Source organism: Sceloporus occidentalis, unplaced genomic scaffold (genome assembly GCF_023333645.1).
Source record: "Sceloporus occidentalis isolate IW3139 unplaced genomic scaffold, rSceOcc1.0.p SCAF_4, whole genome shotgun sequence".
NCBI lineage: Eukaryota > Metazoa > Chordata > Lepidosauria > Squamata > Phrynosomatidae > Sceloporus > Sceloporus occidentalis.
The window spans coordinates 90,202,613-90,217,519 of NW_028316984.1; the positions used below are offsets into that span (position 1 = coordinate 90,202,613).

The window sequence follows — 14,907 nt, forward strand, 5'->3', positions numbered from 1 at the left end:
GTCTAATTACAAGGAACTTATCCCTTGGTTACCTACTAGGTGACTTACACTGGGAAGTGGATGGGCAATGAGGCCATCAGTTTTCTAGAGCAGGGCTGGGGAACTGTCAGACCTTCAAATATGGATGACTTATTTTTCTCACCATGGTTTACCATTGGGCAGGCTGGCTAGAATGGATGGGACCTGGAGCCCAATAACATCTGGAAGCCCACATGTTTCCTACCCTGTAAAAAGATTTCTAGATATGTACCTTCCAAACATTGGGCCTCCAGATGCTTTAGACTTCATCTCTCCAAAGCCCTCGTCATTATGGCTGGCTTATATCATAAGGAGCCCTGGTGGTGCAGTGGTTAAATGCCTGTACTGCAGCCATTCACTCAAAACCACAAGGTTGCGAGTTCAAGACCAGCAAAAGGGCCCAAGCTCGACTCAGGCTTGCATCCTTCCGAGGTCGCTAAAATGAGTACCCAGACTGTTGGGGGGATATTAGCTTACTTGCTAATTAGCTTACTTGCTGTTCACCGCTATGATCTTTGGAATAGCGGTATATAAATAAAAAACAAAAAAATAAAATAAAATATCGGGATTGCCTTGTTGGGATTGGAGTATCAAGCACTGTTTTACACTGCTTTTGATGGGTAGATCTGACCTGAAGCTTCTAGGAGATGGCCGCTTTATGGCCTGGCCCTTGGGGTTATGTTCTGTCATGTCTCTCATGAAAACATCTTATTTAACATCCACATAAAAACACCAGGCGAGGTAAATCAAGCACTTGGGGTGCTGTGTCATCAGTATGCTTGTTTCCCTTTTTCATCTGTGTCAGGTGTGGCCTTTTGACGCTTTGAACAGGTGTCTGGGATAAATCAGACTTAATGAGAGTGAAAACACTGAAATTAATCCAGACAAGGATTGGGGGTAGTGTCTGACCTGTTCAGCTGAGGTTACACTTTCCCCAGAGTCAAGCTAGCAGCTTTCTCTTGCATTCCAGCTTTCCTCCTCCTAAATGCTGAAATGGCAGCTCTAACCTCTCATGGGCAGGAATGAACCAGCTATATCATACCTGATTTGATATCTTTCACACTATATCAGTACAATATGATTGGCATACAATTACCTTTGAACAGTGCTTGGGAAAGCTCTGTCTTTGAAAAACATTCCAAAACTATATGTACCTGGTCCTGAAAGTGGCCAAATAAATATTTCTCGGGTTGAGTCTCCCTTATCTGGAATTCCAACGTTTGAAAATATTCCAAAAACCAAAACTTTTTTCATGGGTGGCTAACATAGTAACAGCTTTGCCTTCTGATGGTTCAATGTACACAAACTTGGCTACATGCAAAAAAAAATATTGTGTAAAATTACCTTCGGGCTGTGGATATAGAATATATGTGAAACAAAAATGAATTTAATTTGTTGAACTAGGACTCAAGGTCACTCAGGTTCAAATCTCTACTTATCTCTGAAACCCTTGGATAAGTCATATGCTCTCAGTCTAGGTGAAGGCAAGGGCAAACCCCCTCTGAACAAATGATGACAAGAAAACCCTGTGATACGTTTGCCTTAGGGTCACTATGTCAAAAACAACTTTAGGACAACAACCTTTCTCTCCCCAGCTGCTAACCTTCAGATAGAAATACAGCTTGAAGAAAGAAAAAAGAGGCCACTGGCCCAACAGAGATATTACAAATACTAAACTGACTAGTATGGGGACCAAATTTAGCAATCTTGCATGTTGAAACTTCCCCCTCCCTCAGATGTTCCTCCGAAGGGCAATTAGACATGGAATTTGACACCGATGGAATATATAGATTTTTAAAATAAAAACAACAAAAAGCCCCAATCACTGCACAGGAAGAGATTCAAGACCTGTGGGATGTCAGATGGGGCAGATCATTCATGGCTAAAACCAGCACACGATTTGGAGGTGGCCCAAAACTGCTTCAGTGTCAGATGAATGTGGAAACCACTATGCAGGCAATCTGGATAACCGGAGACAGAATTTAGCTAACCAGATATTATGGCATCCCATGGGGGTGGGGGAACTGGCAGGCAACAAAATGCATTCAGTAGCTGTATCAGTTGCCATTGTTGCCAGTTGCAGCTTTCACATATACAGGTGGGTAATTTTTCCAGGCCCTATGCTGGTACTGGGACTTGTGGAAAGCTTACTTTCAGCTCTTTCTCCTCCACCCCAGACCTGTGCCACTGCTGTCAGGCCTTACACACAAGGTAGCTCACCTGTCATGATACTGATGGCCTAGTCCCTATCTGGAACAATATGCTAAATTGCAGAAACACATGTTTCTTTCTCTCCTATTCTCTTCCTTGGCTTTGGGCTTTTTGGTGCACTGGCATGATTTTTTTTTTTTTGCTTAAGTTAAAAAGCCATGATGAGAACTGTGAATGAATGAAGACATATCCTGGCTTTAAAGCCACTTCACATGCAATCACCAAATTTTCTGCTCTTACAAGGCCCCTTATCCCAAGATTGGTCTGACTGCAGCCTTGGAAAAGCATATTAGATCCCCAAGACTTCAGCTGCTGTTCCAAGACCCTGCAACCTTGTGATCCATGCAGGCTGGGGGATCCTGGGAGTTGTACTCCAAAAGGTACACTTTCTAAGCTTTCATTTTATGAGGTAGCCCCGGAGTGAAAAAGGATCACAAAATACAATATTCTGAGTTTTTCTAATGCTTTCCCAACCTGCATTTTAAACAAAATAGATCCTATGGAATTCAGTTTAATTGGAACTAGGAATGTTATACCAGTGCTTTGTCATCTTTGTTGGATCACCTGTCAAATTCTGGGCTTATTTTCATGGACACATCTTGACTTTTAAGGCCTTTCAGGGCTTAGGGCTGGGACAAGATTGTCCCTTCCCTTAGATATCTATCCAGACCATGAAGTCTTCTTCAGTGGCCTTCCCACAGTGACCCTGCCAGCAGATGATTCCGCTCCCAGTCTATGGAATCACCTGCCGGATGAGAGCCATCAAATTACCAACTTAAAGACGGAACATTTCCGGCAGGCTTTTCCAGAATAAACTACTCGGCCATGTGGTGATTTCCCCACATATATGTGATGACTCTGCCACTGTTATTGGTTTTTAATAGTTATATAATTTTAAATCTTATATTGTTTAATCTTTTTTAAGGGGGGATACTTTGTATATATGGATGTACTATTTTTACTGTTGTAAGTTTATCAAAAAATGGGATATAAATAAAAGTTTTATTTATTATTATTTATATGATTCCTAGTGGGAAGGCCTTTTCAGTGGTGGCTCATCAATAATAGGAATGCCCAGCTCCCCTAGAGGTTTCCCTCTCACCCATCTTGTTTTACTTTTGTCACCAAGCAAATTACTTTTTTATATTCCCACGCCTTTTGTTCTCACTTCTAACTCTGACTTGGCCTCATTATTTTAGTCTCCCCTCAATGTTTTGCACTGGATTCATTTGTTTTACTGTCAATGTAAATGCAATAATGCATGCTTAACTTCCTATGGAAAGCCACCTGGATAATTTTATTATTAGGTAGCCTGTAGTAAATATAATCATTAAATCTACTCATATATAATTGAATCATATCCTCTCTCTGTTACCCTTGTTTCTATTCTCCTTCTACCTCTTTTTCTCATGTTGAAATTTTTAATCATTATTTTTATTAATACGTTATATGTACACAGATTGATATTCTTTTTCAATCTATATAAATTTATATATTTTCCCCATTGTTTACATTATGTACATTATGTCTCATGTGGAAATTTAAATTGTGGGATCCTTTGGGCAGAGACCTGTGCACACAAATGGAGCAAAACAAATAAGAAACTGAAGTATTATATTCCTGGATTCTGGGAAGGGAAAAAGAATTCAGTAAATGGCGAATTTTTTGCATTTATCATATTTGTTGACTTCTGTCTGCCCGGGAGTTAAGTGTTTAGACACTGAATGAACCATGCACATAAATGTTTGCTGTTTATATTGTTTCAAAAGCTGTACATTCCTACCCAAATAGTTTCCATCTGTTTAATTGGGGTCAGCAGGATGTTGGGTCAGCTCAATGCAACAGCAGAGTGTCTCTAATTCAAATATAGTTCACTAGGGAACTGGACAGGGAAAAGGAAGAGGAAACAAGAATTTTCAACCAAGGAAAGAAGAGGAGGAGCACACCAGTGAATGTAGGAAGCTTAGGTTCTGGAGGCATCTCCTGCTACCCAGAATCTCTGGAGTTACTAGGAGCCCCACATCTCACAAGTGGCACAACAGCACACTCTATTGGCTCATCCCTACAAGCACACCTAACAAATAAATACACATTGCAGAAACAGCTCAACGTTGTAGTAATTTTTTCCATACCAAAAGTTATTTGCAAAGTATTCGAATCAAGTTATGAATATATTGCTGAGCAGAGCCAATACACAGAATGGGCAATGATTAAAATGTGAACATCAATTCATACAGCTCAGGGAGGATGTTAAGCTGTCAAATTTCTGAACATGCATGCTTGGACTTGTGTCAATGCAGTGTGGATCAGTTGGGAAGTATTGAGGATGGGCCCACCTGTGTTAAGCTCTAGCCCACTCACTATAGTCATGTTCCTCCCTTTTTCCATGTCCTTCACATGAATGAATATGGCTCTTGGCTAAACAACAGTATCTCAATAGCGATCTTTTAATGCAGGCAGGTTTTCAGCAACTGACTGCTTGTTGAAAAAAAAGGTTTTACCTAATTGGTCCTGCAATTTTTTAAAAAAAAATCTGTTTTAATATACTTGTGTGTTTTCCATTATTCATTCCTGTCTTTTAAAATCTATTCCTGCTTTTATTTATACTTGTTTCAATCTTGTGAGGTACTCGGAAACTCAGTCCTGGGAGAAAGGCTGGATACAAGCAACAGATGTGTGCACACTGGTTGTTGACAGAGCGAAAACCTCAGGGAATGTATTGATTTCTTCAAATGCTGGTCAACCACATCCAAGAGAAATCAAGGTTTATAGATAATTGAGCCCTACGTTTTATGAAAACAAGGCAGAGACTATATGGAAAGGTCTCTCAGCTATGTGAGCTCAGTGTAAACTTTGCAAAATAATCATTTTTCTGGATAAATTTTTAGCACAGGAATCATGTGGGCTGACCAACTCTGTTATCTCAAAATGCAGTGTTTCTTAAAATTTTAATGTTTATTCAACATGGAATGGCTATTTGGGTTTACTGTCATTGAGTATGCTATCACATAGAGGAAATAACAGTATTTCCTCTATCATGAGATAACTTTTGTAAGCTGTAGGCTGTGCTGATCCATTCATAGTTGGCATGGAAATTTGCTTAGATATGCTTTGGTCTGTAGTCTAAATGCTCATGGAACAATTCAGAAGCCTAAGAGGGACTGTGACTAGGAAAAAAAGAAGAAAGAAAACATATATATCAGGAGAAAAAAATGGACAAATGGCTTGGTCATACTGTTAAGGAGGCTGATCTGTATGTGGTGGTGTTGAATATTTCTATGATAAAGTTTACACTGTGCCCACAAATCAGGAAGCTGATTCCAATGTTCTCTGCCCTGTTTTCACAAAGCATAGAGCTGATCTGCAGCCTCATCCCTGGTCTCCTAACCATCTTGGTGTCAGCAGTGCAGATGGGAAGGATTTTTTCTTACTTGCTAGCCCTGCATGGATTCCTCCCTTGGCTCATCTGAGGAGGGCAAGGTCCCAGATATCCCTAGTCTAGCCTCTCACTGAAGAATAGGAAGAAGGTAGAGAGCCTTCTTGTTGCTGAAGTTGTTGAGAAGATCTTGTGAAGCAGAAAAGCAAGAGAAAGGGACATGAGGCAGGAATGAAGACTGACCCTTCCAGGGATAGGTCTCGCTAAGGTGTCCCTCAAAAATCTGTACTATTCCTGCATGATGGGTTGAGACTGAGAAACATCCCATTTCAGGATTTTCAGCCTGGGAAATGGTAAGTTCTCCTGAGAGAGAAAGTATTCAAGTTGTGAAATCAGGCTATCAGAAGGCCTTAGTGAACTCAGAAATTGGGAAAGCAAGAGTGGGGAGATCAGGAGGTGAAAGACTCAGCCAGCAAACCTTTGGATGCCTTCCAGGCCTCATTTATTAAGTGAATGAGTACAAAAATAAAATTATATAAAGGTGCAGAAGCCCCTCAAGGAGGAACCACCATGATTAGGAAGCAGCACAGCATTAACAGAGTCTATTAAACAGTTTTTTTTTAAGCAGCGAGGTCACCGAGACAAGATGGCTGCTCCAGCAAACTTAACCCCTAAAAGGAAACAATAGGAATGCTTAGTAATTATAGGAGACTTCAAGATTCTTTGTAATCTGTGAACAAGCATTGACTCTTAGGCTGCGTGTTGAGCCAACAAATTCTCCCCTTGGGTCTTTTACTGGTGTAGCTAGAAGTGCAGAGAAACGTACCACACATGAAGAGGTCACAAGTTATGCAAAGCAATGGTTTGTTGCACTTGGCACTCTTTGAGGTTGGAACCCCTGCACCAATCTGACCTGTCTTTGGTCAGACATTTGGATTACCAAAAGTCCACACAGTCCCTGTGAGACACACAAGCATCAGAAATGCCACTATTTATTTAAAAAAAAAAACAAAACCTAGGGGGAACACCCTTTTTAATCATTTAATTCACGGGGGTCGATAGGGCTTGAAGATAACCTGAACAATTTAAGAAGGACACCAGTCTTCCGAGAAGGGTACCCCCTCCCAGCACTTGACAGCCCTTGACCATGACAAATAAAACTAGCACAACAGAAGTAAAGCTGCAGTTAGAGAAACAATATATCCATGGCAACCTGTGTATGTGTTAAAAAATTACTTTCAAAAGTAGAATACATGGCATTTCTCCTACATTGCACCAAATGTAATTTGGAAGCACTTTCAGTTGGTCTTAGAGACAGAACAAGGAATGGAACAACAAGCCACATGAGGCTTTTCTACTCCCACTGTATACTGTTAGCTTTGTCCTTTGCATCTGTATTGCTTTCACATTTCTGAGTCTGCATACATCCCATTGATTAGATAGTCCACCTGAGTATAGTCTTTCTTTCTGTAGCTCTCATAGGCCTGTATAGCAAATAAGACTACAATTGTTACAAAAAACAGGACTCCAAAGAGAAGAACTGCTAGGAGCAAAGTGAAATCTACCTGCCGATAGCTACTCTCACTCCCTGTGTCCTGCTGATCTTTTCCTTGTTCCACAGTTATTGATTTGGATGGAGTTGATGAACTTTTAGTTGTAAACAACACCAAGGAATGTGTATAAGTCGTTTCTCCCACTGGTTGACTGGTAGACTCTGTCTGCTGTGTAGCAGTGACTTCAGCACGCTTTGTAGAGAAAGCTGGAGTTACCATACTTAAAGAAGGCTTTGCTTTGTCTGTCACAACTGTTGTGAATTCAGCTGACTTTGTTGCTGCTGCTGCAGGGATAGCTGCTATCAATGTTGTTGCTGCAGTTGATCTTGTAGTTGTTATAGTTGTGCTCGTGATGGCTGACGTTGGTGGACTGTGGGTGCTTGTACCTGTAGACAAGATTACTGGTGTGAAAGTGCTAGGTGGAATAACTATTTTGGGGGCTGTGGAAAGCACTAAATATTTTGCTGTTGTGGGCAGAGCTGCAGCAGCAGTAGCAGTAGTCCTGAGAGGAGCTTTTGCTGGTGTTGTTCTCTCAACTCCTCCTGAAATTAAGGTACTGACCTGCACTCCTTTTGAACCTTCTGTAGTCTTAACATTAGTACCATTATCTTTTGAAAGGGAAGGTGTGGTAGCTGATAATGTGGTGTTAAGGGAGATCCTGGGAGCTGGATTAATAGTTGCAGTGCTGACTTTTCTGTTCTGTGGCTTTGTGGTTTTGTTGTTAGTACTGTTGGTTATGGCTGTTGCTCCTGCTCTATCTTGAGAAATGGTAGTAGTCACAGGGCTAGCACTGGTAGCCTTCTTCGTATTGGATCTGATTGCTAATGTGGTGTGGACTGTAGTATCTTCTGTTGTTGTCCTTGCTTGAGTTGTTGATGAAAGAGGCACTTCTATATTTCTCTCTGCATTATTCAGCATCTCTTCTTCTTTATTTGCGCTTTCTGTACCATTCATCTTATGGGATGCATCATGGTCTCTTCTTTTACGGATCATAAATTCTGTAAAAAGCAAAAACAGAGATGTGACCCACGTCTCCAAAAAGCCCACTAGATATGAGTCTCAAGAGCTGCACATGAAGGACAATTTATTTTATATGTTCCTGTTGCCTCTAATTTAATTAGCACAAATGAATAGCCATATCAACTAGTTATATTACATCTCTCTTTGATTTGAATGTTGCATACAAGTATGTGGTAGCTCTCAGCTTCTTGACCTCTCTCTCTCTCTCTCTCTCTCACACACACACACACAATACACACACACACACACCATCCATGGTAAAGAATTACATATTGGTGGTATTTTGATAAATGAGTATCCAAGATCTTTCAAAGAATGTATACTTTATTACCACATATGACAACTACTATTCTGTAATTACACAAGCAAATACCTTTGATAATATTGTTCCTGTTGCTGTTATGTGCCTTCAAGTCAACTCTAATTTATGGTGATCCTATCACAGTATTTTCTTAGATTTTTTTGCCCAAGATCACCCAGTATGTTACCATGGCTAAACTGGGATTTGAACCATGGTCTCCTAGAATCCTAATCCAACACTCGAAACCCATGGTTAACTGTACACAGGGTGCTGATGTTCCCATATATATTTATCATTCACATCAGACTGGCAAAATATTTTACAGGCCTACTATCAGAAACTGAGTGAGGGATGAATGGACAGTAATACTACTTTTATTCACTGAAACTTCCATACAAACCAAAACACAAAGATATGGATCTTTAACCCCTCTCTTTTCTAATATGAACAGCAAAAATGGGCTTTGTTGGAATTATGGCACAAGAGACAGCTTATGTCTGGCTGTTGCCAATGATCTGCTGTGGTGCTAAAGAGGCCAAAAACTTTGTGGTAGTATTAGGATCCTCTAGCGGCTACTAGAGTCTAGCCCATCTGCCATGGCCCCAGAGGGAGAGACAAACCAATGAATTTAACCCCTTCCCCATCACCATTCTTTTATCTTTTTGTGTCATGTCTTTTTAGATTGTAAGCCTGAGCGCAGGGAACTGTCTAATAATAAAATGTAAGCCACTCTGAGAGCCTTTGTAGCTAAAGAGCAGGGTATAAATACTCTAAATAATTAAATAAATAAATAGGATCTCAGCACCTGTGCCTTTGTCTCTACAGAATATGGTGACTGAGCTGTATAACTGATGGGGGTGGGTGGGAAATGCTCAAGGGACATACTGAGGACTGAACAACAGGCAGGAAACCTGTAGTCCTCCAGATTTTTTTGGATTTCAAGTCTCAAAGGCCTTTGCCAGCTTGGTGGGGAATGGTAAGCATGGTAGTTCATCAATATCTGGACAAGTGAAATTTCCCCTGTTCTGGGCTAAGCAGACAGCACTTGGAAACTATATTGAGCTTCCTGGGTATCATTTGCCTATTGTTTCTGCAGTTCATCCTTAAATCCCTTTTTAAGACTTCTTAATTCAATTTATTTAATATCTGAGTATCTTTTTTAAAAGCCACAGCTGAAACCAAGAACACATAGTTCTCATTAGTACTGCTGTCTCTTGGATGTAAGAATCTGTTCAACTTAACATGATTGCTAAATCCTTGAAAAACCTTTTGTGGACCACAAACAACCATGAAAAGTGGCTTTGTAAAAAACAACATATGTACAGTAGAGTTCATGCATATGCTTTATAAGGTTGTTGCCCCATTTCCTAACATGCTCCATTTTGTTATGGTGTCACTTTGAATTAGAACAGAAGGCCCTCTGCTGCAGTTAAATCCAATGTTAGCCACTACTGCTAAAACCATTCTGATTACACACCCAGCCTCTAAGCTTTGGCTTGACAGCCAAGAGAATACTAATGCCAAGATTTCCTCTTCTGGTCTAGGAAATTATGGATGCAAAACAAACCAAAAACTACAAAGGAGGAATGGAAGTAGCACTTATGAACTTGGGACAACTGTTTCAAACCATGTGGTTTCATTTCTATAGGATTTAATTTCCTTCACTAGATTAAAATATCCTAGGGGCCTTGTGTCAGTCACGACAGCTTCCAGCCTCCAGGTTATGTGACTCTGAGCAAGAGGCCTGTTGTTTGCCACCCTCCTCCCAGGAGTAAACCACTGCTCACTCAGTTCTATGATCCTCAGCCCACCTTCTTCCTTCTGGCCTCCCAAAATTAGGGCATTGCATGAGGTCTTGAGTTCAGATCAGTAGGCCCCTCCATCTTCTACACGTTCTTACGGCTGCTTATTCTCACCTGGTGCAGGGCAGGATATAAAGATTCTATTTCCTGCCCTCTCAAGCATCCCAAAATAATATAAACTTAGTTGTTACTTTGCCAGATTTGCCTACTGACCTCTTAGTAGGCCAGGTGCAGTACTGTTTAAGAGAAATGTTCTCAGCTGCATTTTCAACCTACAGTTGGGAATTTAGTAAGGTGGCATTTATATTTAAAGCTCTAGGTGGTTCTGGGGCCAGGGTCTCTTCCTAAACTGCATCTTTTTATATAAACAGGAACAATACCCCTGCTTCTGAGCCCCTTCTTTTCAGTGGGCAATGAAAATTATATAATTTTATCAGGCATCTGAGTTGTATGTTCATTAACTCTCTGATTTTTCCCTTCTTTTGCTTTTACTACTGTTGGTATAGTTGTCTGATTATACAGCACATCTTTCCCTTATGTGGGGATCCGTTCCAGGCCCCCCCCCACCCCCCCCACATAAGGGAAATTCCATGAATGTTCAAGCCTCATTGAAAACAATGAGGCTTGTGCACCATTGCCTTTTCCTGTGCGCAGCTTTCAGCATAAGCTGAAAGCTGTGTATGACGTGGGTGCACTGTACTATTTTGTTATATCTGTTTTATCCTAAATGCTCATAAATGGCTGTTCTGCCTAAACAATCAGGAGGCATATATTTTAAGATAAACAATCAATCTATGTTCTGCCTAAACAATCAGGAGGCATATATTTTAAGATAAACAATCAATCTACAAAAAAGTCTGTAATAACAGTTCATAAGGGCTGTTACCTCTCTGTCTAAACTTGTGACAATCCCCCAGAGCCCCCTTTTAAACACTGCAACCTCTGGAAGTTAAATAGGATAAAGGAGTTTAAGAATCATGTAGTCCTCGAGAACTTGTTGTACTGTAGCTCCCAGAATTCCTCAGCAATGGCTATGTTAGTTGTAGGCTGCTGAGACTTCCAGTCCAACAGCATCTGAAGGGTTGCAGGGTTTGCACCCCTGAAATAACAGAATATTGCCTTGTGAGTAAAACCTTTGGAGTATTTTGGGAGTGGATTGAACCAAGAAAGCCTTCTGTTAAGTTTGTGTTACCTCCCATGAGTTCTTTGATATCCTGGGTGCTGGCATTCTGACATGCACTCAGTTGGGGACAGCGTAAGAGGACACAGCGGCTTTGATACAGCACCGACCAGCAGTAGTGATGACCTAGAATACCACAGGGAAAGCAGATCATAACTCTCATCTGGAAAAAAAGCACACCCTATACTAGATTAAGCATTCCAGTTTATTCCAGGCAAGGCAGGCCATTCAATGCCACATCTAACCTCTCCTCCAGCCAGTAATGGCCAATGACTAGTAAGAATGGGAGTTAAAATCGTAAAAATCTGGAGGGACCCATATTTTGGTAAGGCTGAACTGACTTTTTCTGGTTTTTCTTTTTAACCACTCTGCTGTTTCACTATTGCTTTGTTGGTTTTCTTTTGCCACTTTTGTGCAGAGCTTTGAAAAATTACTTTTTTGCACTACAGCTTCCATACATGGTCAGCCAACATGGTCACAGGCTGGTGAATTCTGGAAATTGTAGTCCAAACCCTCCCACAACTTTCCCAAGCTATGGATTTACCCCACCACCAAAGTTAAACAAAAGCACAACTGTTTCTATTTCAAGTCTTTAACAGCTTTACCAATGGACCACCTCAGGAATCCTTCCTTTCTAATCAGCTGAAAATGAAATGAAACTGGAAGTTCTATATATACTTAATGAAGCAGGCCCTCATCCAGCAAACCCCTCTGTATGGCCAAGTTTGATTCAGGGAGTCCTGAATATGTGAATAAGTACATGTTAATTTAAAAGTTCCTCCTTACTTATCCTGCCTGTTGATTAGGGCTATGAGATCTGTGGTGAATGGTAATTTGCCTCTTTTTATAAGTTTCTATTCTAGGAGGCCTTAATTAGTGTACTGCACCAAAATCAGTAATTAAGACCCCACCTCTTAAACTAGCATAGGAGCAATTAAGGAAAGCTATTCATGGGACAATTCAGATGCTATTCGCCATTAATCCACTTGCTGAAATTTCAAACAATAAAAAAAGAGAACTAGCCCACCTCCCCCCCCCCAAAAAAAAAAAGTGGGGAAACATCTTAACTGATGGTATGGAGCTATCACTTTACCTGTCCAAACTGTTTTTCCTTAAAAAATAAATAAATTATCCAATCTAGGAAGATAGGATGATACTGGATTGCAATTATATGACAACAACACTGCTTAAAGTTATTAGACATAAAGAAAGGGGAGGAACAAGAAAAGTACTGGTGCATTTATGCAAGCCATCACAACTGGAGCCAAAGTATTAATAATAAAGATAATATGTCACAGTGTACGGTGTTAGTAGGGCAGAAAACATCCAACCTCCCAAGCAATTCCTTCAAGGGGGGGAGGAGACTTATATAGAAAATGCAACTACAAAGGCATAGAAGACCTGCATTTTCAGTCAAGTGGGAGAGGATCCAACTCAGCTGCAGAGCATATGTTTGCATGCATAACATCCTCAAAACTATCCTTGGTATCTTCTATTAAAAGCATCTCAGGCAGGAGGACTGCATAAGGACTATGCCTGAGGCTGTGGAGAACCACTTCCAGTTGGCAACTGACAGGCAACCTCTTTGCATAAAAATCTGGAAACACACACCACATGACAAAAAGGCAAAATGTCGGGACATGTTTCATTTAAGAGGTTTGAGGGGCAGAAATGCAAAGATCAAAGATGCTGCCATAAGGCAGTGAGACTGTTTGTGTACTTGTGCTATAGCCTGCCACCATTTTAATTATCATGGACCCATGCTATAGAAACCTGGGATTTATACCATAGATACTCAACTATAAGTCAACCTCATGTATAAATCGAGGTCAGATTTTGGGGTCAAAATTACAGATTTTGCCATGACCCGGGGATAGGTCAAGGATAAAATTTCCCGCCTCTTCCTTCGGATCAGGGCGAGATTACAGTACATCAGTTAAAATAACTGTTGTGGCATGCTATGTTATCAGTGCTTACAGCTTTTTAATACTTTAGACTTATAGACGAGTATATATGGTAGCTTGGTAAGGTACATATTTAGAACTCTCTGAATTGCTTTGTACTAGACTTCTCTGGCAGGGATATCTAAGTCCCTCAGTTAATTCGAACTTCCTGGATTTCATAAGGTAGAGCAATGTCAGTTAAAGTGGTATGAAACTGCTACAACGGTAGTGAAGATACAGCTCATGAATACCTTTCAATTGGCAACAAGACTAACTAATACTAAGAATTCAGAGAAATAGCTATGTTAGTCTGGAATATCAGTATGTAAAAGGATCTTGTAGTACCTTTGGGACTAATTGATCAAACTAAGCTGTAACTTAAGCTTTCATAGATGCAGTCTGTGAAAATTCAAGCTACAACTTCTTTCGCTCAGTTAGTCTTAAAGGTACTACAAGATCCCTTTGCATACTAATGATAAACTAGGCTAGGAATGGTGACCCAGTGGCCCTCCAGATATGGCTGGACTATAACTTCTACCAATCGCAGTGCCATAATGAATGAGGATAATGGGGACTGCAGTCCACAAACATTGTGGGGGCAGTATTGGCTCTAGAAAATTGAGTCTTCCAACAAGACATCTGAGTTTTTTTGTTTGTTTTAAATAAGGAGACACTACTAGAGACAATGTATGTCTATAACATCCTCAAGTTGCAAGAGGGTTGGCAGAAGTGACCCCTGAAATCCAGATTACATTTGCTTCTAAATACTTTCCAAGGCCTCCCGATAATATGGCAAGAAAGACACACAGGAATGTGAAACATCACCAAATTTAGACTTCTGGCTGTGGAGCACGTTAAGTAATCTAACAGTTTCCATGCTGGTCTGCCTTACAAAGACTCCTCTGTGCTTACTGTGTTGTAAAAGTCTGGCCAGTCCCTCCTCTGTTTTCAATTTAACTGAAGCTGTGAAGTCATTTAGCTGCTGCATACAGAAGCTGTAATTACAAATGCTGCAAAAGATGTAGGCTGAAGAACCCAGTTCCCTGCAAAAGAAAACATTCACAATACAGCAAGGCGGACTTACCTGAAGCTGTGAGTCCTTTACAAGCTTGTTCACAGTGTTTTACACTACTGAGGGGGTGTATGTGTGTTACCTGGATCCAACTCTCCCTCAAGACAGAGCTCTCACTTTCAGACACACCCAAGGAAATTAGGAAGCAAGAAACAAGAGCCACCCACATCTTGAAGGGTTGTTCTGAAAGGAGATGAAACTTCTCTGGATGGTGTTCACTAGATTTACCAGTTGCTGTCAGTCAGGCCCTTAAGTGACACATCTGCAAAAGGAAAATTGCCAAAATATACTTTTCAGATTTTTGAGTGACAAATTGTATGCAGCCTTTGCCCAGCTGTTTGCTGCAGCTCTTCCCCTCCCCCCCAGAATTCCCCAAACCAGACTGCACAAGTAGTTTAAAAGTATTAAAAAGCTATAAGCACTGATAACAT

At 40.6% G+C, this 14,907-nt stretch overlaps 1 protein-coding gene across 5 annotated transcripts in view; it reads right to left on the minus strand.

The window, feature by feature from the left end:
• Positions 1 to 6,090: 6,090 nt before the first annotated feature.
• The window catches only part of CUNH11orf24 (chromosome unknown C11orf24 homolog), a 51,094-nt gene continuing 42,277 nt past the window's right edge, over positions 6,091 to 14,907 (minus strand). For 4 of the 5 annotated variants that reach the window (XM_089520845.1, XM_089520843.1, XM_089520844.1 and 1 more), the window contains 3 exons: positions 14,489 to 14,738; positions 11,474 to 11,587; positions 6,091 to 8,156 (listed from right to left, as the gene is read on the minus strand). In XM_089520845.1, the coding sequence (XP_089376971.1) occupies positions 7,009 to 8,156; positions 11,474 to 11,587; positions 14,489 to 14,645 (1,419 nt within the window). In that variant the 5' untranslated portion in view covers positions 14,646 to 14,738 and the 3' untranslated portion in view covers positions 6,091 to 7,008. The remainder of the gene's footprint in view (positions 8,157 to 11,473; positions 11,588 to 14,488; positions 14,739 to 14,907) is intronic. The other variant, XM_089520848.1, reaches the window with a different exon arrangement.